General features: G+C 40.8%; 2 protein-coding genes across 3 annotated transcripts; both read left to right on the forward strand.

The window, feature by feature from the left end:
* The first annotated feature begins 1,453 nt into the window (after positions 1 to 1,453).
* Positions 1,454 to 12,304, forward strand: fbxo21 (F-box protein 21). Of its 2 annotated transcripts, XM_063018099.1 has the most exons (12): positions 1,454 to 1,669; positions 3,316 to 3,451; positions 3,673 to 3,782; positions 3,870 to 3,991; positions 4,359 to 4,505; positions 4,578 to 4,714; positions 5,081 to 5,217; positions 5,697 to 5,876; positions 6,722 to 6,854; positions 9,160 to 9,350; positions 9,830 to 9,987; positions 10,866 to 12,304. In XM_063018099.1, exons 1-12 carry the CDS (start codon positions 1,455 to 1,457, stop codon positions 11,102 to 11,104), a joined length of 1,905 nt encoding a protein of 634 aa, XP_062874169.1. In that variant the 5' UTR covers position 1,454; the 3' UTR covers positions 11,105 to 12,304. The 2 variants fall into 2 exon arrangements, with proteins under 2 accessions (XP_062874169.1, XP_062874167.1); XM_063018097.1 differs by having other exon boundaries at positions 4,359 to 4,714.
* A 1,114-nt stretch (positions 12,305 to 13,418) lies between these two features.
* tesca (tescalcin a) lies at positions 13,419 to 21,233 on the forward strand. The gene is made up of 8 exons (XM_063018125.1): positions 13,419 to 13,493; positions 16,185 to 16,254; positions 16,446 to 16,526; positions 17,124 to 17,263; positions 17,730 to 17,791; positions 18,889 to 18,996; positions 19,940 to 19,987; positions 21,150 to 21,233. Exons 1-8 carry the CDS (start codon positions 13,430 to 13,432, stop codon positions 21,231 to 21,233), a joined length of 657 nt encoding a protein of 218 aa, XP_062874195.1. The 5' UTR covers positions 13,419 to 13,429.
* The last annotated feature ends 613 nt before the right edge of the window (positions 21,234 to 21,846 follow it).

Here is a 21,846-nt window from a genome sequence, read left to right on the forward strand (position 1 = left end):
TTACTTCTTTTTACTTACTTACTTTTTTTTTTTTTTTACTAATTATTACATAAATTCTGTGGTCTTGGGTTTGACACTCACTTCTGTTCACTGTTTTAAAGTAGTTTGGTTTGTGTGTATTAATATTTATTTCTTGCAGGTACACCAGTTTGAGTGGTGTCCTGTAAATAGTTATGATTTGCTCATCAAATCTACCGCAACTCTGGACGTCAGGACGAAGCACTTATTAAAAATGAACGAGTGATGGCCTGAATGAATAAATCAGTATTGTTTCAATATTTTCAGTTAACACACTTTACCTCTGCACCTAAAATTAAAGTTAGGGGGTAAAGAAGGGTAGCAGCATATGCTGCAATCTACACTACATCTTTACACAAAACAATAAAATTAATCATCTGAAATATTAAATATCTTGTCTTTGCACTGTTTTTAAATAGATCAAATGGGATTTACAAATCACTGCTATCTGTGTTTAATTTACAGTCAAAATTGTATTTATATTAAAATTTTATTTATATTTTATTATCATAAAAAATTATATAATAAACATTCATGGTACTAAAATAATTATTATACAATAAAAATGTATGTTTGTTATTAGATTTTCTATTGTTAGTGCTGATTATTATTTTTATAATAATATATTTTTATTATAATATATTATAATGTAAAATATAACGTAAAATATAAAGTAAACAAATTATATTTTAATATTTTTTATGATAATATGTAGTATTAGTACTATTATTATTTATATTTGTATTTTTCTATTAATAATTATACTATTATTCTACTATTATTAATTATAAAAATAAGAATAATTGTTTTATATATGTATATACTGTGTATATATATATTGTAAAACAATTTAATAAAACAATATTTCTTCTTATTATTATTATATTATTATATTATATATTTATATGTATGTATATATGTATGTATTAATTTATTATCATTATTATTATTATTATTATTATTATTATTATTATTATCGCTATTATTGTTATTATTGTTATTATAATATTATTATTATTATTATTATTATCATTTTATTTTTATTATTACTATAATTATTATCATTATTATTATTACTGCTATTATTATTATTTTTTTTATTATTATTATTTATAATATTATTATTATTATTATTACTGCTATTATTTTTTTATTATTATTATTATTATTATGTATAATATTATTATTATTATTATTAATACTGATATTATTATTATTATCATTTTTACTATTATTATTTATAATATTATTATTTATAATATTATTATTATTATTGTTATTATTATTATTATTATTATTACGATTTTGTAACTCACCGCCAGTGTCCTGTGTTGTTTTAAGCCCCGCCCCCTGCAGCAGAAAGTGGGCGCGGTTTCAGCGGTGCGTCAAAATGGGGCGTGGCCTGGTGGATGATGTCATCGGAGTAAACAGAAAAGATGGCGACATCAGATCCGCCACAGGACACAAACCCGATCACATCAGATCCGTACAGTAAAACCCTGATCGATTTACCCACCGAGCTGCTAGAGTTCATCCTCTGCTTCCCCGTCCTCAACCACATCGACATTTCTAACGTGTCCTGCTGCTGCAAGCGCCTGCACCAAGTGTGTGCCAGCCGAGGGAAAGTGTGGGCACACCAGTACCAGCTCAGGTGAACCAGTGACACCTTCAGATCTCTGTTCTAAATGTTCTGTTTCTAAATGTATCTCTGTGTGAGGGTTCGAGTAGTCAAGATGCAAGCTGGCACTGTTTATTTGAACTACACTGGCACTGTCAAACTGCCAGTCAGATTGATTAATCACCAGATTTGCACACCCTGGCATTTAGACTGGCACCTGCACAGTATAACCTACTGTATCTTATTATATACAGCAACACTTTCACATATCTGTTCTAAATGTTCTGTTACTAAATGTAATTCTGTGTGAGGGTTCGAGTAGTCAAGATGCAAGCTGGCACTGATTATTCGAACTGGCACTGTCAGATTTGTACACCCTGGCATTTACACTGGCATCTGCACAGTATAACCTACTGTATCTTATTATATACAGCAACACTTTCAGATCTCTAAATGTTCTGTTTCTAAATGTAATTCTGCTTCAGGGCTCGAGTAGTCAAGATGCAAGCTGGCACTGTTTATTTGAACTACACTGGCACTGTCAAACTGCCAGTCAAATTGATTAATCACCAGATTTGTATACCCTGGCATTTAGACTGGCATCTGCACAGTGAAACCTACTGTATCTTATTATATACAAGTAAAACCTACAGAAATGTATTTTATTTTATGGTGGTTCAAGGATTTCACTGATTTCTGCAAATGTTATCTGTCTGTGACTGGTTGAGTTTATTGAGTGTTTTCTGAAACACACCTTAGATGATCAGTTATGTTTCTATTTTAATTTAAATTTGTATTTTTTAAAGAATTTTTCCCCAATTTTTCTCCCCTAATCCAGTCGTGTCCAATTACCCTGACTGCGTCCTCTATACTGACTCGACCCTTCACCGCTGACTGAGGACGCCTCCCAACTGACATACGCCGGCACGTACAGTCAGTACAGACTGCATTTTTCACCTGCACGAGTCGAGTTCATACACTTGACGGGCACTGTGTACGGAGGGCCACACCCCCATCAGCATTATTCCTCATCTCTGTGCAGGCGCCATCAGTCAGCCAGCAGAGGCCGCAGTTGCACCAGTTATGAGGACCTATGATCCGACTTTTTACCCCAACCCTATGAACAACAGCCAATCGTTGTTCATGCAGCCGCCCAGCCCAGTCGGAAGGCAGAGCTGAGATTCGATACGATGTATTCGAAACCCCAACTCTGGTGTGCTTGGTTTTAGCTTTCTATTTCTAGTTTTTATGCAAGAAGAGCATTAGAAAGTACACGTCAGCTTAAGCTCTTAGTACAGAAGTACGTTTTTAATCGTCTTTTGAAAACAGTGAGAGACTCAGATGTTCAGCCAAATGCATCAGAGAGTTTGGATTTTCTTTCTGACTACTGTTCCATGTACTTAAGTACTTATAAATCATTGTTTCTCCAAATGATCTCAGGACCTAAAGCTTAGAAATAGCTCCAAGTAACATCTCTTACCTTACTGTAAGATCTGTACACAGTTTCTCTGACTTTCCCACTGTAACCGTGAGAGTACATTTTTCAGATGGTCAGATGCAATCCAGGAGGCAAACTGTAGTTGAATTTTGTAGTAGACTTTTTATTATTCTTATTATTAATATTTAGGTCTGGTTTCTGGTATATTTTCCATTCACTGAATGTCGGTGTTTGTTTACAGGTGGCCCAGGCTACAGAAACTGTATCGGCAGAATGAGTCCTATGATTGGAGGCAGGAATACAGGACGAGGCTTAGAGTCCGTCTACAGATCCAGAGAACTGTTGAGTCCATCTCCCAGAGATTCTACGCTGAAGTTGTAAGTGGAGATGTAGAAGAAATCTTTTAACCAGTAACTCATGTTCATTATTACAGCAGTAGGCTTGTGTCATTTACCACTTCGCCACCCGACTGGTTATGTCAACAATAACAATGCAATAAAAATAGAGGCTTTCTTTTCTGTGGGTGCATCTGGTGGCAGGGGTGCAGAATTCTTTAATTGTGAATTATTGTAGCTATTTTTTGTTTTCCTTTCTCCAGCCTTGCATTGGTCAGGTTTTGGGCGACAGTTTTACAGAGATCGAGTCTCTCGGTGCTCCTGAACATTTCTGTGAAGACGAGTTACTTTCCATTCTCGGTTCAGACAAAAGGTACCTACAGGCTCTGTTCACCAGGACCCATTTTGATTCTTTGTAATATATTATTTACAGTATTCACCTGTTTGTCATATTTTATAGGAAGAACCTGACATTAAAGTACTATGCAAAGAAAATCCTATACTTCCTTCGTCAGCAGAAGATTTTGAGGAGTCTGAAGGGTTTTCTGGTGCGCACTGCTGAGGAGCAGTCAGCCCTGGAAGGTACAATCACTGCACAATTCACTGATTCCTATAATGATCCACAATAGAGATGTGTTTCAGTCACAACAATTGCTAAAAGGTGTAACAAATCAATTAAATAAAGGAAATAATGTGCTTCCAACTTTGCAGTTGATAGCAAGGCTGAGATTTGAACCCGGGATCAGCAGTGTTGGGCTACCACCCAAACACCCCGGCCACTTTCTGCTTTATGTTTTTTTTTCTATTTATTTATGCATTCTTTTCTTTTTCTCCCGATTTAGCGTAGTCAATTTGTCTTCCGCTGCTGTGGATCCCTGATTGAGTGTATATTGGTGTTCACATGCCATTTCTTCTCCACACTGTTCATAAACACACTGCTCTCGTGCAGGTGCTGTGCTGGTGGATCGGTATTGTAACCCGCTGACTGACATCACCATGGAGGGTTTATCTGCTCAGCTGGACGACGTGATCGAGAAGGTGAAGAAATATCTACGAGTGAAAAACGCCACTCATCCGAGCTTGAGATCAGGGCAAGGTAGGGCCGAGAACCGAATAAAATGCAGTGCAGAGAACAGAACCCGTATTTACATGAGCCCTCTGTCGGCAGGTGGATGTTTAGTGGTTCAGGACTTCGAGCTTCAGCGACAGGTCATCTGTGCTCTCAATGCAGTTCTGTACGAGCAGCTCCAGTTCAAGGGCAACGAGGGTGACTACTATAACCCCATGAACTCGTACATTCACCAGGTACACGGCTACTGAAGCTCTCACTTCATACACAGCCACACTCACACTACAGCTTATTTGAATTAATGATTGGCTCAACATGTTCCAGTTATGCACATTGATGGTGTGAATAAAAGCTTGCCTTCATGCCTCAACATACTGACTGCACTATATGTCCAAAAGTATGTTGACACCCTCTTAATCACTGACTTCGGTGGCTCGGTGGGTAGCACTGTCACCTCACAGCAAGAAGGTCCTGGGTTCGATTCCCAGTTGGAGCGGCCCCTGTCCTTTCTGTGTGGAGTTTGCATGTTCTTCATTTTTGTGTATTTATTTATTAGGACTGCATTGATCTTTTATTCTGTCCTTGTCTCGTCGTTTGTGTAGGTGCTCCTGCGGAGGACAGGCATTCCCATCAGCCTTTCTGTTCTCTATATGACGCTCGCCAGGAGGCTGGGTGTCATACTGGAGCCAGTCAACTTCCCAAACCACTTTCTATTACGCTGGTGCCAACGTCAGACAAGGTGGGCATCCAGTCCCCACGTCCATTTATTTATTGTTAGCTCTCTGCTGGGTCAGAATTATACACGCATCACAGAGGTGGAACACGCTAACTCACCACTGCTGAGATCTCAAGCTCTGTAGTTGACGGTGTTGTCGACCGTGCCTGTCAGTACGCGATGCAGCTCTCTGTGTGAATTCATCACGCGCATGTAGGAGGGGGCACGTGATAGTCTCAGACCTCCTTGCCACACACAGAGGTGGTGGTACTAGTGGCAAGATTACAGTAGCGGAATCGGATAAGATGCCTATGTGATTCGGCCAGCCCCTCCGCCCTCAGACGTAGCCAACCGTGTGTGTGTGTGTGTAGACGCCCAAGATTCGAACCCTAGATCACAGTGATAGTGGGCTGGCATGATTTACCAATAACCTCATTATATTATAGTTTATTTGTGTACAAGTAAGTAACGCTGCAGTCTATTCTCTCATGTGCCCCATGAAGGAGTGACGATATCTACGACTACGTGTACATTGACGCGTTTGGGAAAGGAAAACAGCTGACAGCTAAAGAGTGCGAGTACCTGATCCGACAGCAGGTGACGGCAGATTACTACAGCTCCATCAGCACCACTGAACTGCTGCTGCGCATGGTGGGAAACCTGCTCAACATCGGCAAGAGAGGGTAAACCAGCACAACAAAGCACTTTCCATGGATTAGGATCTAGATACATGCTTGTTTTCTCTCATACAGCCACCACTAAAATACTTGTTTCTAATTGGTCAGCAGGTGTGTATTTATTATGCCACAGAACACAAAGGTCAATGTGTAATGATGCAAAATATGGCTATATGGTTATTTGCTCACAGACTTCAGAGGAAGTATAGAAGGCACATTATCTTACCTTTTTCCTCCCAATTTAGTCATATCTAGTTCCCTAGTTATAACTTCCTCCATTGCTGCAGAGCCCCACCCACACATATGCGTAGGGGTCTCACGGAGAGTCACCCTGTGATGGACTGGTGCCCTGTCCAGGGTACTCATAGCTTGCGGCCAATGTTTTCTGGTAGAACCGCACCCACCATGACCCAACATATTAACCTTATTAATAATAATACTGATTAACATGTCGTTTCTTAGCGCTCTAGTTTATTACACTAGCTGAACAGCCTATCTATTAAGAGGTGCACTTGTCAGTGCGCTCCCAGTGCAGGTCCCAAGCCCGGATAAAAATATAGTGTAATAATTGTACCTAATTACATATGCAGACCAGAGTGATCTACTGAAGTGACCTATTAATACAGGGGCAGCCGAAAGCAAAAGAAAAAAAGGGAATTGTGCACTACAATTCCCAAAATAGTTTGTTTCCTGTACAGAATATTTTCACTTATTTTGGCCAGGGGTGTCCAGACTTGTGCCTTTCTCTTAATTAAATTATGTGTGTGGAAAAAAGTTTGATTGATATAAACATGGGTGGAAGGTTGGAGCAAACCTTGATGTGATGTGATTCTGTGTTTAATCCTGTACAGAGAAGGCAACGAGAAATCATACCAGCTGCTGAGAGACTCGCTGGATCTCTACCTCGTCCTCGACCCTGATAACGTCCAGTATCTGCTCCTGCAGGCCCGACTCTACTTCCACCTGGGCATCTGGCCCGAGAAGGTCAGCACTGTACACACTCACTGCCTGTCACAACATAGACAAGATAAAGAACGTGTACCTGTACATACAGCAGATATCCAGCAGGGGGACACATTTCATCTCAAACAGCACTGTATACTGCATACTGCTCTCAGTATATACTGTACACTGCTCTCAGTATGTACTGCATACTGCACTCGGTATTTACTTCATACTGCACTCAGTGTATACTGCATACTGCACTCAGTATTTACTGTATACTGCACTCAGAATAAACTGAATACTGCACTTAGTGTATACTACATACTGCACTCAGTATATATTGAATACTGCTTTTAGGGTATACTGTATACTTCATACTGCACTCAGTATAAACTGAATACCACACTTAGTATATACTGCATACTGCACTCAGTATGTACTGCATACTACATTCAGTATGTACTGTGTACTGCACTCAGTATGCACTGTATACGGCACTCAGTATATACTGTATACAGCATATTGCACTTAGTATATTATGTATACTGCACTCAGTATGTACTGCATACTGCATACTACATTCATTACATACTGTATACTGCACTCAGTATATGCTGTATACTACAGACAGTATATACTTTATACAGCATACTGCACTCAGTACATACTTTGTACTGCACTCATTACATACTGTATACTGCACTCAGTATATGCTGTATATTACACTAGTATATACTGCATACTGCACTCAGTATATACTTCATACTGCACTTAGTATGTAGTGCATACTGCACTCATTATATACTGTATACTGCACTTAGTATATACTGTATACTGCACTCAGTATATACTGTATACAGCATACTACACTCAGTATATACTGTATACAGCATACTACACTCAGTATATACTGTATACTGCACTTAGTATATACTGTATACTGCACTCAGTATATACTGTATACAGCATACTACACTCAGTATATACTGTATACTGCACTTAGTATATACTGTATACTGCACTCAGTATATACTGTATACAGCATACTACACTCAGTATATACTGTATACTGCACTTAGTATATACTGTATACAGCATACTACACTTAGTATATACTGTATACAGCATACTACACTCAGTATATACTGTATACTGCACTTAGTATATACTGTATACTGCACTCAGTATATACTGTATACAGCATACTACACTTAGTATATACTGTATACAGCATACTACACTCAGTATATACTGTATACAGCATACTACACTCAGTATAAACTGAATACCACACTTAGTATATACTGCATACTGCACTCAGTATGTACTGCATACTACATTCAGTATGTACTGTGTACTGCACTCAGTATGCACTGTATACGGCACTCAGTATATACTGTATACAGCATATTGCACTCAGTATAAACTGAATACCACACTTAGTATATTATGTATACTGCACTCAGTATGTACTGCATACTGCATACTACATTCATTACATACTGTATACTGCACTCAGTATATGCTGTATACTACAGTCAGTATATACTTTATACAGCATACTGCACTCAGTACATACTTTGTACTGCACTCATTACATACTGTATACTGCACTCAGTATATGCTGTATATTACACTAGTATATACTGCATACTGCACTCAGTATATACTTCATACTGCACTTAGTATGTAGTGCATACTGCACTCAGTATATACTGTATACTGCACTTAGTATATACTGTATACTGCACTCAGTATATACTGTATACAGCATACTACACTCAGTATATACTGTATACAGCATACTACACTCAGTATATACTGTATACTGCACTTAGTATATACTGTATACTGCACTTAGTATATACTGTATACTGCACTTAGTATATACTGTATACTGCACTCAGTATATACTGTATACAGCATACTACACTCAGTATATACTGTATACAGCATACTACACTCAGTATATACTGTATACTGCACTCAGTATATACTGTATACTGCACTTAGAATATACTGTATACAGCATACTACACTCAGTATATACTGTATACAGCATACTACACTCAGTATATACTGTATACTGCACTTAGTATATACTGTATACAGCATACTACACTCAGTATATACTGTATACAGCATACTACACTCAGTATATGCTGTATACTGCACTTAGTATATACTGTATACTGCACTCAATACATACTGTAATTGGTCAGTGAAAACATTGTCATTTTTTTACTGTTTGTCAGTTAAATAAAGATTTAAGACAATGAACTCATACACTCTTCTTTTTTACCCGAAATTTGATTTGTATGTGAACACACTTTGCTTTCGTCAGGTGCTGGATATTTTGCAGCACATCCAGGCGCTGGATCCATCTCAGCACGGTGCTGTGGGGTACCTGGTACAGCACACTCTGGAACACATCCAACACAAGAGACACCCCGTCGAACCCGAAGTGAAGAAACGAAGCGCTCCGGAACACAGCCGAGTGCAGTTCAGTGTGGGACTCGTCATGAAACACAAGAGGTCTGTTTATATTTGTGTGTCTGAGATGAAGATAGTGATTTATCACTACAGCTGGATCACTACAGCTGGATCACTAATGTCACTTTTATTTGATTGCAGACAGGATGAACCTGAGATATTTCATGTTTTATCTGGTCAACTTCATTTCATTTATTAATAAACATCCATTCCTGCATTTCAGGCCTGCAACACATCCCAAAAAAGTTGGGACACTAAAGCATTTACCACTTTGTAATGTTGCTATTCCTTTTCACCACACTTAAGAGACGTTTTGGCACCGAGGAGACCAAGTGATTTAGTGTTTTAGCTTTTACTTTGTCCTGTTCTTACTGCAAACACGTCTTAAGATGTGCAACAGTACGGGGTTGTTGTCACATTTTTCGTTTCAGAATTCTCCACATGAATTTCATGTTGCAGTTCATTAGATGTTGATCTGTGTAAGGTTCATTACCTCCCGGATTTCCTCTCCCCCTCTGCAGGTCAGGGTATAACTGTGTTATTTACGGATGGGACCCCCAGTGCACCATGAGCCAGGAGTGGATCAACACCATGAGAGTCCATCAGCTCACCAACGGTGCCAATCAGCCCTTCTACAACGTCCTGGTTCAGGATGGCACCTGCAGATACGCTGCACAGGGTAAGAACAGCTCTGGGTTTGGCAATGAGGGCATCAAATGCTTTTATAAACGTCCAGCTCAAGTCAAAGTTTACATTTACTGGAACAGTTTTTTCCAGGAAAAGGAACACTTCACTGTGTTCCTGCACACAAATTACATGGAACAGTGGTTTGTTGCCAAGAACAGAATGATGGCCCAAGCTGTCACGCTCAAAGCAAAAAAGAGGTCTGCTATGAATTAGAAGCTTAAGGAACACACTTAAAGGCGGCACAGTGGCTCAGCGGGTAGAACTGCCATCTCACAGCAAGAAGGTCCTGGGTTCGATTCCAGGTGGACCGGTCTGGGTCCTTTCTGTGTGGAGTTTGCATGTTCTCCCTGTGTCTGTAACCAAAGTGTGTAGAACATGACGTTAAAATCCTAATAAATAAATTAGGAAGACACTTGACACTGTGTATGGGATTAAAGGCTGCCATGCAAGTTATGAGAGCAGTCAGAGTCTGTTTTATGGGCATAGAGAAGTCACTGTAACTGTAGTTAATCATAAATACTAATAATAATAATGTGCATCTACAGTACTGTATCTTTTCCCAGCTTGTTTGAAAGCTGAGGTCAGGGTGCAGGGTCAGTCATATTGTACAGTGCCCCAACATTTAAGAACAATTAAGCAGACAATACATTTTCAATATTTTAATATCATAAAAATGGCTTGAATCTCAGTGGTGCTATCAGCAGGTCGGGCGTCTACACAGACATGATCGGCTATGTCTTGGGTGGGCCGAAGCCCCAGGATGAATTGGCATTGTCCAGGGTTTTTACTGCCTGGTGCCCAGTGTGGACCCAGACCTGCCATTATAAAGCAGTTGATAAATATAATCATTATATTTTTTTCTCCCCGCAGAGAATCTGGAGCCTCACCCTGCTCCGTTAGAAATCGGTCACCCCGAGGTGGGTCGCTACTTCACCGAGTTCACCGACACGCACTACCTGGCCAACGAAGATCTCCAGACCCGATACTTGGAGGACGCGGCCGAGACGGAGAGGATCGTGCTGGAGCTTTACCACTCGAACCCAGACAACTCAGGGAATGATGATGCAGGGTCAAACGCCAAGCCTGAACTCAATTCCACGAATCCATGAAGGCCATCCCACTAACCCTAACATGCTTCAAATAAGCTACAGTTCACACCGAGAAATGCTGGTGTGAGTTCATATCACGCGTGGTCCTGGACGCAGTGCCGTTTCTAATGTCAGATTCATGTCAGAAATGAGAGGAAATGTGTGTATGAAGCATCACCAGAGTACAAACAGTGTTCCCAGACTGAACTTCATCATGAATTGACATATTTTCACATACAATATCAACACAAAATAAAACAATAAAAGGAATTACACAGTTTAGCACTTAAGTCAGTTGTAGTTGATCAGCCAGGACATTTTCTTCGTCTGTTTGCCTGTTTAGTTTTGCCTAGTCAAGCTTTTGTGACTAACAAGTACATCCTAAATACTAAAATTGACTATTTCCATTAATCCATTGCTAACCACATTACTAACAGTGCATAAAATGAAACGTACAGCTCGGCGATCTCCATAGAGTCCAAACACTGGCAGTAGAATGAGTGAACTTTAGTGTGGGGTTGGTCCATTATAACTGACTGACAGTGATGGGTTGGGTTGGGTTGTCTGTTGTTGGTTTGGGTTGTCTGTTGTTGGTTCTAGTGAACAGAAATCCTAATGTTACAGCAATAACAAGACATTCTATAAAACTTCATGGGAACAGATTGTGAAATATCACTTCCTGTTTCACCATGATGGTGCTACTATAGAGAACGTATTTGTAAAACAAAGTCCTGACCTCAAAGCCATCCACCACCTTTGGGATGAACTGGAATCCTAACTACAAACCAAGCCTGACTGTCCATTGTTAGTACCTAAATCTAGTGGAAAGCCTTTCAGAGGAGTGGGACGAGTCCATGTAGTGTATTTTGATCAGCTACGTTAACTTTATAGCATCAGCTATAGAACAAAATGATGACGTGCTCAAGCGGCACAGCAGTCTACAGTGCCAGCAGACCATCACAGAGATCCGAGATTGAGTCTTGCCGCCGACCTGCGCCCTATCACTCACTTCATAGTCTGCACTTAACATATTAGACAGCCTACATTACCACATCAAATTCCCAATGTTCAAGCACTTATAACAAGAGGATAAATGTTTTTTTTTTCTAATATACAGTATTTAAAGATTCATAAATAAGGGCTTTTGAAAGAAGAAATAATATGGATGAAAAGATGTGTCAAGACTGCAATATGGATGTCAATAAAAAGAGAAACACTTGGTTTGGTGTCTTAATTAACTGCACATTATTATCATTTCTTATTTTCTGGATTTCCCCTTTTTTTAATTCCCGTTTGTGAATCCGCTGTCGCTTGAACAATCCACCAATCTTATAAAGGAGAGTTAGATCACCAACAGTGGCAACCTGGCAGTGGTGTGGCTTGAACCAGCAGCCTTTTGATTACTAGACCAGTACCTTAACTACTAGGCTACACCACTCCTTTCTGTGTGGAGTTTGCATGTTCTCTCCGTGTCTGCATGGGTTTACTCCGGGTGCTCCGGTTTCCTCCCACAGTCCAAAGACATGCAAGTGAGGTAAATTAAAGATACTAAATTATCCATGACTGTGTTCGATATAACCTTGTGAACTGATGAATCTTGTGTAATAAGTAACTACCCTTTCTGTCATGAATGTAACCAAAGTGTAAAACATGACATTAAAATCCTAATAAACAAACAAACACCACACACTGCCTTTGAGACTTGTCCAATCTGAGGCCACTTTTTATCACCTGCCAGTGTTGGATTCCAACACAGAGCTGTATCACGACTACTGACTATACCCTGAATCCTGACAACTGATCACAAGGTTGCTGGTTCAAGCCCTACCACCAAGTTGGCCAAGTGCTGCCCCTGAGAGCAGCCCTTAACCTTCAATTGCTTGCATGGTAAGTCTGGTAAATACCATAAATGTAAATGAAAGCGTGAAAAGGCTCTAAAACCCTTTTGGAAAGCTTTCCACAAAAACTAGAGACTGTTCTAGAGTCAAAAGTAAGAACAAATTTATGTTAACGGTCAAGATTTTGAAATTAAATGACCTACAAGTCATGGTCAGGTTTATTGTTATAAACATAATTAGATATTTATAAACTTAAGTATTATGTTAAGGATTATAAAGGTTAAAAGAGAGAATTAATGTAAAGTTAATTTCAGTTTAAGGTACTTTTAACAGGTTAATCTTTAGTGTTTACTAATATGCACTGAGCGTTCACATTGTGTACAGTGCGCATGTCAGCGCGTTTACCGTAAAGCTTACATATGAGCGCACTTTGTTTTTAGAAGAGGAGCGTCTACCGTAGTACCTGCTCTGCTCTCCTCACTGTGCTGCTGTTGCTCAGCGGGTGAACATGGGCTCCTCACACTCCGAACTGAAGGAACAGGAGGTGGAAGATCTGGGAAATAAAACAGGCTGTAAGTAAACCTGCACTGTTTATCTTTTCTTTCTTTTTCTTTCTTTTTCTGAGCTCCTCGGGTTGTGGAGTTTGTGCGCTGGTTCCAGTTCAGTCTGTCCGTACAGAACATCAGTGACCCTGTTAACCAGTGCGTCTTTAATTATAGTGAACTTTATTTATTTATTTATTTATTTATTTATTTATTAGGATTTTAACGTCATGTTTTACACACTTTGGTTACATTCATGACAGATCAGGTAGTTACTCATTACACAAGATTCATCAGTTCAAGTTTAGTGTCAAACACAGTCATGGACGATTTAGTGTCTCCAGTTCACCTCACTTGCACGTCTTTGGACTGTGGGAGGAAACTGGAGCTTCAGGAGGAAACCCACGTTGACACGGGGAGAACATGCAAACTCCACACAGAAAGGACCCGGACCGCTCCACCTGGGGATCGAACCCAAGACCTTCTTGCTGTGAGGTGACAGTGCCAGCCACTGTGCCACCCTAGTGAACTTTAAAATCATCCTTGGGTTTTTGTGTAGTGCTTGAGTGGAAGTATTTAATGTGTCTTTTCACCACAAAAAGTGGGTACGTGACATCTACAGTTAAAGTAAAAAGTTTTGGGACATGCACGAGTTCCTTAGAATTTCGATTATCTCTGCAAATGTATTTTTTCCCTTTGGCTGAATAATTAGAACACATACTAACAATAATAATAATAATAGTAATATTTTTACATATAATAATTATGCATAGTATAATATATTATATAATATATAATTATACATAATAATAATTTATACTTAATATAATAATGTAATTTATATGATGACACACAACATTACAATCCACTGGTATTTCATGTTCCATAGTTTCTATATTGCACAAAAAACGCTGCACCTTTTAACCCATAATGTGAATTGCACATGCTCATGTTTACAGGTATGAATGTGTGTGTATGCGTGGCCAATAAAGCCTGCTAATATGGCCTGCAGTGGACTGGTGGGTGTTTCCTACTTTTCATCCGGTGAACTGTACCCACCGCGACCCTGAATAAGATAAAGCTGTGGTAAAACAGACAATGAATGAATAAATGATAACAAATGTTTAAATCACTTTAGTCTGAATCCACTCAAATTCCAACATTCATTCATTACTTTGTTGCCTGTTTTACCACCGCTTTATCCTGGTCATGGTCACAGTGGGTCTGATTCTTTGTGCAAAAGTGCGGAAACATCACATACAGGTTGCCAGTCCATCACAGGTCAAACACACACACAGGGCGGCACGGTGGCTAAGTGGGTAGCACTGTCGCCTCACAGCAAGAAGGTCCTGGATTCGATCGGCGGTCCAGGTCCTTTCTGTGTGGAGTTCGCATGTTCTCCCGTGTCTGCGTGGGTTTCCTCTGGGCACTCTGGGTTCCTCCCACAATCCAAAGACACGCAAGTGAGGTGAATTGGAGACACTAAATTGTCCATGACTCTGTCCATAACCCTGTGAACTGATGAACCTTGTGTATTGAGTAGCTACCATTCCTGTCATGAATGTAACCAAAGTGTAAAACGACGTTAAAATCTGACTGCATGTCTTTGGACTTGTGGGAGAAATCTGGAGCACCTGGAGGAAACCTATACAGAAACGGGGAGAACATGCAAATTCCAAAAAGAAAAGACTCACTGCTTGGCTGGGAAACCACAGTAGTAGTGTTTACTCTGACTATCTCTAAATGTTGGGTGTTTACCTGGCAATTAACGCCTCTACTTGATCCATGTTTACACACTACCATATCTGAAAGCTGTTACGTCATGAGTGAGCACTGACTAGAGTCGAAAAACAGCAGATCATAACACAGTGGCTAAAATATACCCACATCAACTCTGTGGTTTCACAAATGACACACTTGGAGGAAAAACAGTTAGTTCAGGTTGCAACACTGAGGCTAATGCAACAATTACCAGAGCTCCCTGAACACGGAACAGCATGATTCACGTCTCGATGAGGTTTATTTACAAACCCAGCTTAAGCCTGGATTTAGACTAAGGATTAGTGAAAGACGTTACTGATGCACTTCTTCCAAACAAACCAGTTTAGTTTAACTGAACTACACAAGATCCCAGTTTGGGTTTATCTTGCCCTCCTGCCACATGCACAACATCCTTAAGGGGGTCTCACAAAGAGCCCTAACACATTTAGGGGCCACACTATTTGCTATAGCCTCAACCACTAAGCAGGAGCTGTTACTGTGATTCCCCATCCAGCCTTTCATCCAAAGTACCTCTAACTGATCAAAATGATGAAACATTTCCTATCAGACAGGAGCGGTCACATCCAGAATGACAAAACCCCTAATCCAAAAACATAACTTATTCCTCACCATTCTCCTGGCTTCCACCAAACCCAGATTTACCTGTCAGACTGTCAGAACAGTTGCTGACATGAGCATGGTGAGCTTACAACTGAGCATAGCTGCTCGGTTATGAATCCGTGAATCCATCAAGCGCCTGAGAAGCAGTTCTAGGGCAAGTGGTGGTAGCTTAGCGGTTAAGGTTGACAGTTCACACCCCACCACTGCCATATTATCACTGTTGAGCCCCTAATGAACACTTAATTTGTATTCTGTCACAATTGCAAGTTGCTTTTTCCTGTTTTGTGACTGACTGACAATGTAGTGTTTAATTCTCACTATCGTTTTCTTCTCTTTCAGTTTCACAGGAGCAGATCCTAAACATACACAAACGATTTAAGATCCTGACCCACAATGACGACACCTTAAGGTACAGAAACTGTAAACTATTAATCACATCTACTATAAATCAGCTTCTACTGATAAAGGTTCAATCCCAATGTGTTTCCACTCCAGCTCGACACTTGCCTAATATCTGGCTGGTATTGCGCTCAACCTCTTCTCTATGAAGTGTTGAAATTTAAACTGTACAGGGTGTAACCACATTTATTTGTATTTTAGGAAAGAAGACCTGGAGAACATCAGTGATTTGGCAGCCAACCCTATTCGAAGCCAGATTATCAGTGCTTTCTTTGATAAAAGGTAGCTACATTGACTAATACGCTATGTGTCCAAATGTATGTTGACACTATTATGAACTACTAGCTATTCGTACAGGTACATAAAATTTAATTTAGACACAAGCCTAAGATCATCATGCACATTACTGAGTGTAAGTAGAGGTCTGTAAATAGAAAATTTGTGTCACTACATCTGTTACTCTGTGCTGAGAAGAACTTTTGATAGCCAGACCCCCAAAAAGGGAGAACAAAAAAGACCCCCAAAAAGAGATCTGGGAATCCAGGGTTTGAATCTCAGCAGTGTTATTGGTCCTGGTCCAAAACCCAAATAGAAGTGAGAAGGTTGCGTCAGGAAGGGCATCTGGAGTAAAATGGTGCCGAGTCAGGTCCAGATCCACTGTGGTCAGCCCTATATATGGGAGCAGCCACACACACACACACACAATTCAGACACAATGAACACAAAACAGGTTGAACAGTGTTAGCGTATGTTATAGTTTACCCTGAAATTTAAAACTAGTTGCTGTTTGCTGAGATGACTGATTACACCTTTAATTCGGTGAGGAAGGAACGTAGCCGTATGCTGTATGTTTACGTATCTTTGCTTGTTATGGTGCAGGAACTTTTGTCGGAATGAAGTGGGCACTGTGGAGGAGATCAACTTCGAGGAGTTCCTCACCGTGATGTCCTACTTCAGACCACTGAAACAGAACCTGCCCGAAGAGGAACGAAAGAGGATCAGAAAGGAGAAACTACGATGTGAGTATCTACAAGCAAAATGCCTGTTAATTCTAATTCCATTTTTTATTAGTGTGTAGGGCACTTGGGTGGTGCAGTGGTAAGTTCAGATAGCCATTACCACTGGGGTCCAGGATTTGCAGGGATCTCCAGTGGTGCTGTCAGCCAGTCAGGCAACTACATACAGACATGATTGGCTGTGTCTAAGGGGGGATGGCCAAGGGACAAATGATAAAGACTCCCAATAAAGAAAAATGAGTCTCTAGTCTGGTTTGAGGGGAGAACAGTTTCATTTAATAGCTACTAAACAAGTGTCCATCATTTTGGACCCAAACTATTTCTTTACATTCTTTACATAAATCCATAAAGATAGAGATCACATGTTATGTATTATTTCCCTACCTTACTAATTAGTTTATTAAATATCCTGAGATGCAGGGCAGTTTTTCACGTTTGACCCATTGACCCTTTTCTTCCCCACATTCAGTTCTGTTCAACATGCATGACAAAGACAACGATGGCACCATCACACTGGACGAATACAAGCGGGTAAGGAGAGTTTAAGCATTACCGTGACCATTCTGTAGACTCATTTCTGGGTATAACAAACACCCACTGGCCACTTTATTAGGGACATCAGAGGAATACTCAGCAGGACCTATTTGCTTTCAGAACATCTTCACGGCTCAGTTCTTCACGGCTCAGTTCTTCACGGCATGAATTTAACAAGCTGTTGGAAACATTCCTTTTAGAAGTTGGTCCACGCTGACATGACTGCATCGCTTAATTCATGCTGCAAATTTTCTAAATTACCACATCACAAAAGTGTTCTATTGCAGAGTTTTTCAAACCCTGGGCCAAGAGTCACAAGCCAAAAAAAGGATCACAGAGAAAAATAATAATCCCCTTTTGGAGGCTTTACGTTACATCTTGTAAACCACAGTGGGACCAGATTGCCAGCATTTTTATTAATGAATTCTATTTCATTTTGTGTTTTGTTTTGATGCATTGTTTGTTTTGCATTGTTGCCTGGGCCGTGGTAAAAATGACAAGATGTGGGTTGCTTGAAAAAAAGTTGAAAACCCCTGGTCTATTGGATTCAGGTCTGGAGACTGGGGAGGCAATGCATTTCTGAACTTTATGTTTATTGAACTAGTTTGAAGAAGCTTGCGGCCATAAAGGGATGCACATTGTCAGTAACTGTACTCAGATAGGCTGTGACATTCATACACAAACAGTACAACTGAAGTCTCAGGTTTTTGTTCTTGGCTGACGGGGTGGAGCCCAGTGTGGTCTTCTGTAGTTTGGCTAATCTGCCTCAACATTTTGCACGTACTGTTTTTATACTGGTGGTTTTATGCTCACCACACTTATAAAGTCTGATTATTTCCCACAGTCTGTTGTTTCTCTCAACAACAATGCAATTCAGGTTGCAGAATTGCCACTCACTGGTTGATTTATTGCACTATTTTGTGTTTGGCACAGTCAAAACACTCATGTCTGTGTCATTTATTGCATTCCACTGCTGCCACATGACGAGCTGATGTGCTATGTGGATGAACGAGCTAGTGTACAGGTGTTCCTAATAAAGTGGCCTGACTGTATTACTCCAGCTGTTTGTGTACCACAGTGTCGATGTTCTGCAGGTGGTTGAAGAGTTGCTGTCCAACTCCCCTGGCATTGAGATGGAAACTGTGAAGGACATTGCCGACGCTGCCATGCTCGAAGTGGCGAACGTGACTATGGGTGAAATGGTAGAGTACCGTCTTCTTTATATAGTCGAGGTCAATAGTTTACATACACTTGTAAGGGACGTGTGGGTCATAGGATTTTAATGATTAAAAATACATCTAAAAACGTTGGTTGTGGGTTTACTGAACATCTGCTGGGTCAAAAATATACATACAGCTGTGCTATTGACCAGCTGGGTGCCCATACAGGCACAATTGGCTGTATCTGAGGAAGGAATGGTCAAACCGGTTCCTCGTTCCTGCTACAGATGTGTGTCATGAGAGATGATTGATTCACAGATGGTAGTGTGTGACTCTCGGTACGTGATACTACTCTCTGTGAGACCCTCTCTGTGACCGTCCTCATGTCAGAGGGGGCGAGTAAAAGGGCGTAGATAGGCATATAGAGGGGTTCAGGACTCGATTTGATTTGAGGTGAGTCTGTGAACATGTATTGTTAAAAAGATTTCTGGTAGGACAGATATAAGATTTAACAGATTTAAGTAACATCATTAGCCTTGTGCACTAGGTGACAAAGTATGTGGACACCTGGTCATTAGCTTATTATACATCACAATCTAAAATCACAGGCTTTAATACAGAGTTGGCCACACCCTTTGTGCCTGTGGCCACACCCTTTGTGCATATGACAGTCTCCATTTTCTAAAAGTGTGTCTATGGGAATTTGGCCTGACTCCCAATTGACATTCCAGGTCATTACAGTGATGCTCAGTAGGGCTGAGGTCAGGGCTCTGTGCAGGCCACTGGTGATCCTTCAACTGGTCAGTAAACTGGTCAGACTTTGTGATTATGGAACTTGCTTTGTGCACAGAGAGGCATAAGGATATAAATACCAAACTGTTGGTACAAAGGTGACCTGTTAATATTTAGGAAGGATGTCAGTGTAGGTAGAGGTGGAGGATAAGTGTGCACATTAATTTTTTTGGATGTTTTGTATGTTCTCTAGGCTCCTGATGAGATTTACGCGGGAATCACATTTGATCACTTCCTGCAGGTTCGTAAAATGTGTTTAAAGTTTTTTATCTAGTCATATCCACTTCCTGATTGTGAATCCGCTGCCGCTTGCACAATCTCTGATCTGATCAGGACACGTGCTGGCCACTTCTTTTCACCTGCCAGTATTCCAGTATGCCAGAGAACACATATCACAGTGGCAGCAAGAACAGACCCTGGGTGTGTTCGAAAACCTAGTGAGCTCTCTACATAGACTCCCGAGAAGGAGGCTGTTCGAAATCCTAGATGTCTTAATATCCTCACTAGTGAGGTATCTTAAAATTTCATTTTTAAATTTTTTTTATGCATTTTTTTCTCCCCTTTTTCTCCCCCATTTTAGAGCGTCCAATTACCCAATTGCATCATGCTTCCTCTCCGCCTATGCCGATCCCTGCTCTGACCGAGGAGATCGAAGCTAACCCACACTCACTCCGACACGGAGTCGTATACAAGCCGTATACATCTTATCACCCACACGTCGATGAGTGTTGTGCCACCTAGCGTTGTGTACGGAGAGACACACCCTGAGAGCACTTTTTCCTCATCTCTGTGTAGGCACCTCTAATCAGCCAGCAGAGGTCGTAATTGCACCAGTCTGACAGAGAGAGAGACCCCATCCGGCTTAGTCCCACCCATCTGAACAACCGCCCAATCGTTGTTCATGTGGCTGCTCATCCTCAGCCGGCAGGCAGAGCTAAGATTCGATACGATGTATTCGAGATCCCAGCTCTGGTTGCAGCATGTGTTTTTTTACCGCTGCGCCACCTGAGCGGCCCTATTTTGACTCAATTTAATCCTTGTGTGGACGCCCGTCCAGTGGCGTAACTAGGAGCTTATGGGACCCAGTGCAAAAAAAAAAAAAATTTGGGGCCCCCCTCAACAAATATATATATATATCAGTGTTTGCTATATATTTCCTGTTTGGCTTGCCATAATACTAGATAATACGTGCAGCCAATGGAGGGGCAGTGAGGTGGGTGGTTGAGTTCATGTCGTGGAGGGGCCCCCCCTGCCATGGGCCCCAGTGCACCTGCCCCCCCTGTAGTTACGCCACTGAACCCGTCCGGGCCCATGGCTCTGCTGAGATTCGAACCCATGTGTTTAAACACTCAGGTTCTCAGTAGATCGGTTGTTCATGCACTCCTGGTTTCTCTCCTCCTCAGATTTTGAAGGGTGTGGAGATCGAGTCGAAGATGCACATTCGCTTTCTGTACGTGGACACGGCGACCATGAACTGTACGAAGTGAAGTACGACCACGTGATGGAACCGCTTACTTCACTCACCGTCTCGGCTCTTCCTCAAAACGCCTCGTCGCTTCCTCTCCTAGAACCTCCGGCCTCTCGCTCTGCCAGGATCTCCTCAGGCTGCTGTTCATGCTGCAACATAAACGAAACATCTGAACTTGTTTTAGATGCCAGCTGTACGAGCTGGCAGCTCAGATAAGCAGCAGAACCGGTACTGTAACATGCCTAGGCTATATACCGCTCTGTGCCATAACAACAATTATTAGGTACACCTATCTAGTACGTACAATTATTGATTATTATATAAGCTACACCTACCACACAGATGGACTTCGTGAGTAGACAATTACTGACTGTAGTTCACCTGTTGCTCTGTACAGTTTGACACTCCCTGGGCTCTATTTATCAATGGAAAAGGACCTCCACAGGACCCCCACCAACCAGGTGAAGTTTGGGTGGTGGAACATTATCAGCACTGTAACAACACTAAACTGGTAATGACGAGTGTAGCAGGTACAGCAGTGTTGTTAGGATTTTAAAAAATCTCAGTAATGACAAATCTAGCAGGTACAGCTGTGTTGTTGGGATTTTAAAAAACTCTTTGTAATGACAAGA

This window comes from Trichomycterus rosablanca, chromosome 21 (assembly GCF_030014385.1).
Source record: "Trichomycterus rosablanca isolate fTriRos1 chromosome 21, fTriRos1.hap1, whole genome shotgun sequence".
Taxonomy (NCBI): domain Eukaryota; kingdom Metazoa; phylum Chordata; class Actinopteri; order Siluriformes; family Trichomycteridae; genus Trichomycterus; species Trichomycterus rosablanca.

What these genes read in the sequence shown, in the direction of transcription:
- fbxo21 (XM_063018097.1), top strand. Translation starts at nt 1,455, where the DNA reads ATGGCGACATCAGATCCGCCACAGGACACAAACCCGATCACATCAGAT. An exon ending in TGGTGCCAACGTCAGACAAG is followed by an intron (nt 5,218 to 5,696) that starts GTGGGCATCCAG and finishes TGCCCCATGAAG; the next exon opens with GAGTGACGATATCTACGACT. An exon ending in CTCAACATCGGCAAGAGAGG is followed by an intron (nt 5,877 to 6,721) that starts GTAAACCAGCAC and finishes AATCCTGTACAG; the next exon opens with AGAAGGCAACGAGAAATCAT.
- tesca (XM_063018125.1), top strand. Translation starts at nt 13,430, where the DNA reads ATGGGCTCCTCACACTCCGAACTGAAGGAACAGGAGGTGGAAGATCTG. An exon ending in CACAATGACGACACCTTAAG is followed by an intron (nt 16,255 to 16,445) that starts GTACAGAAACTG and finishes TTTGTATTTTAG; the next exon opens with GAAAGAAGACCTGGAGAACA. An exon ending in CATTTGATCACTTCCTGCAG is followed by an intron (nt 19,988 to 21,149) that starts GTTCGTAAAATG and finishes TCTCCTCCTCAG; the next exon opens with ATTTTGAAGGGTGTGGAGAT.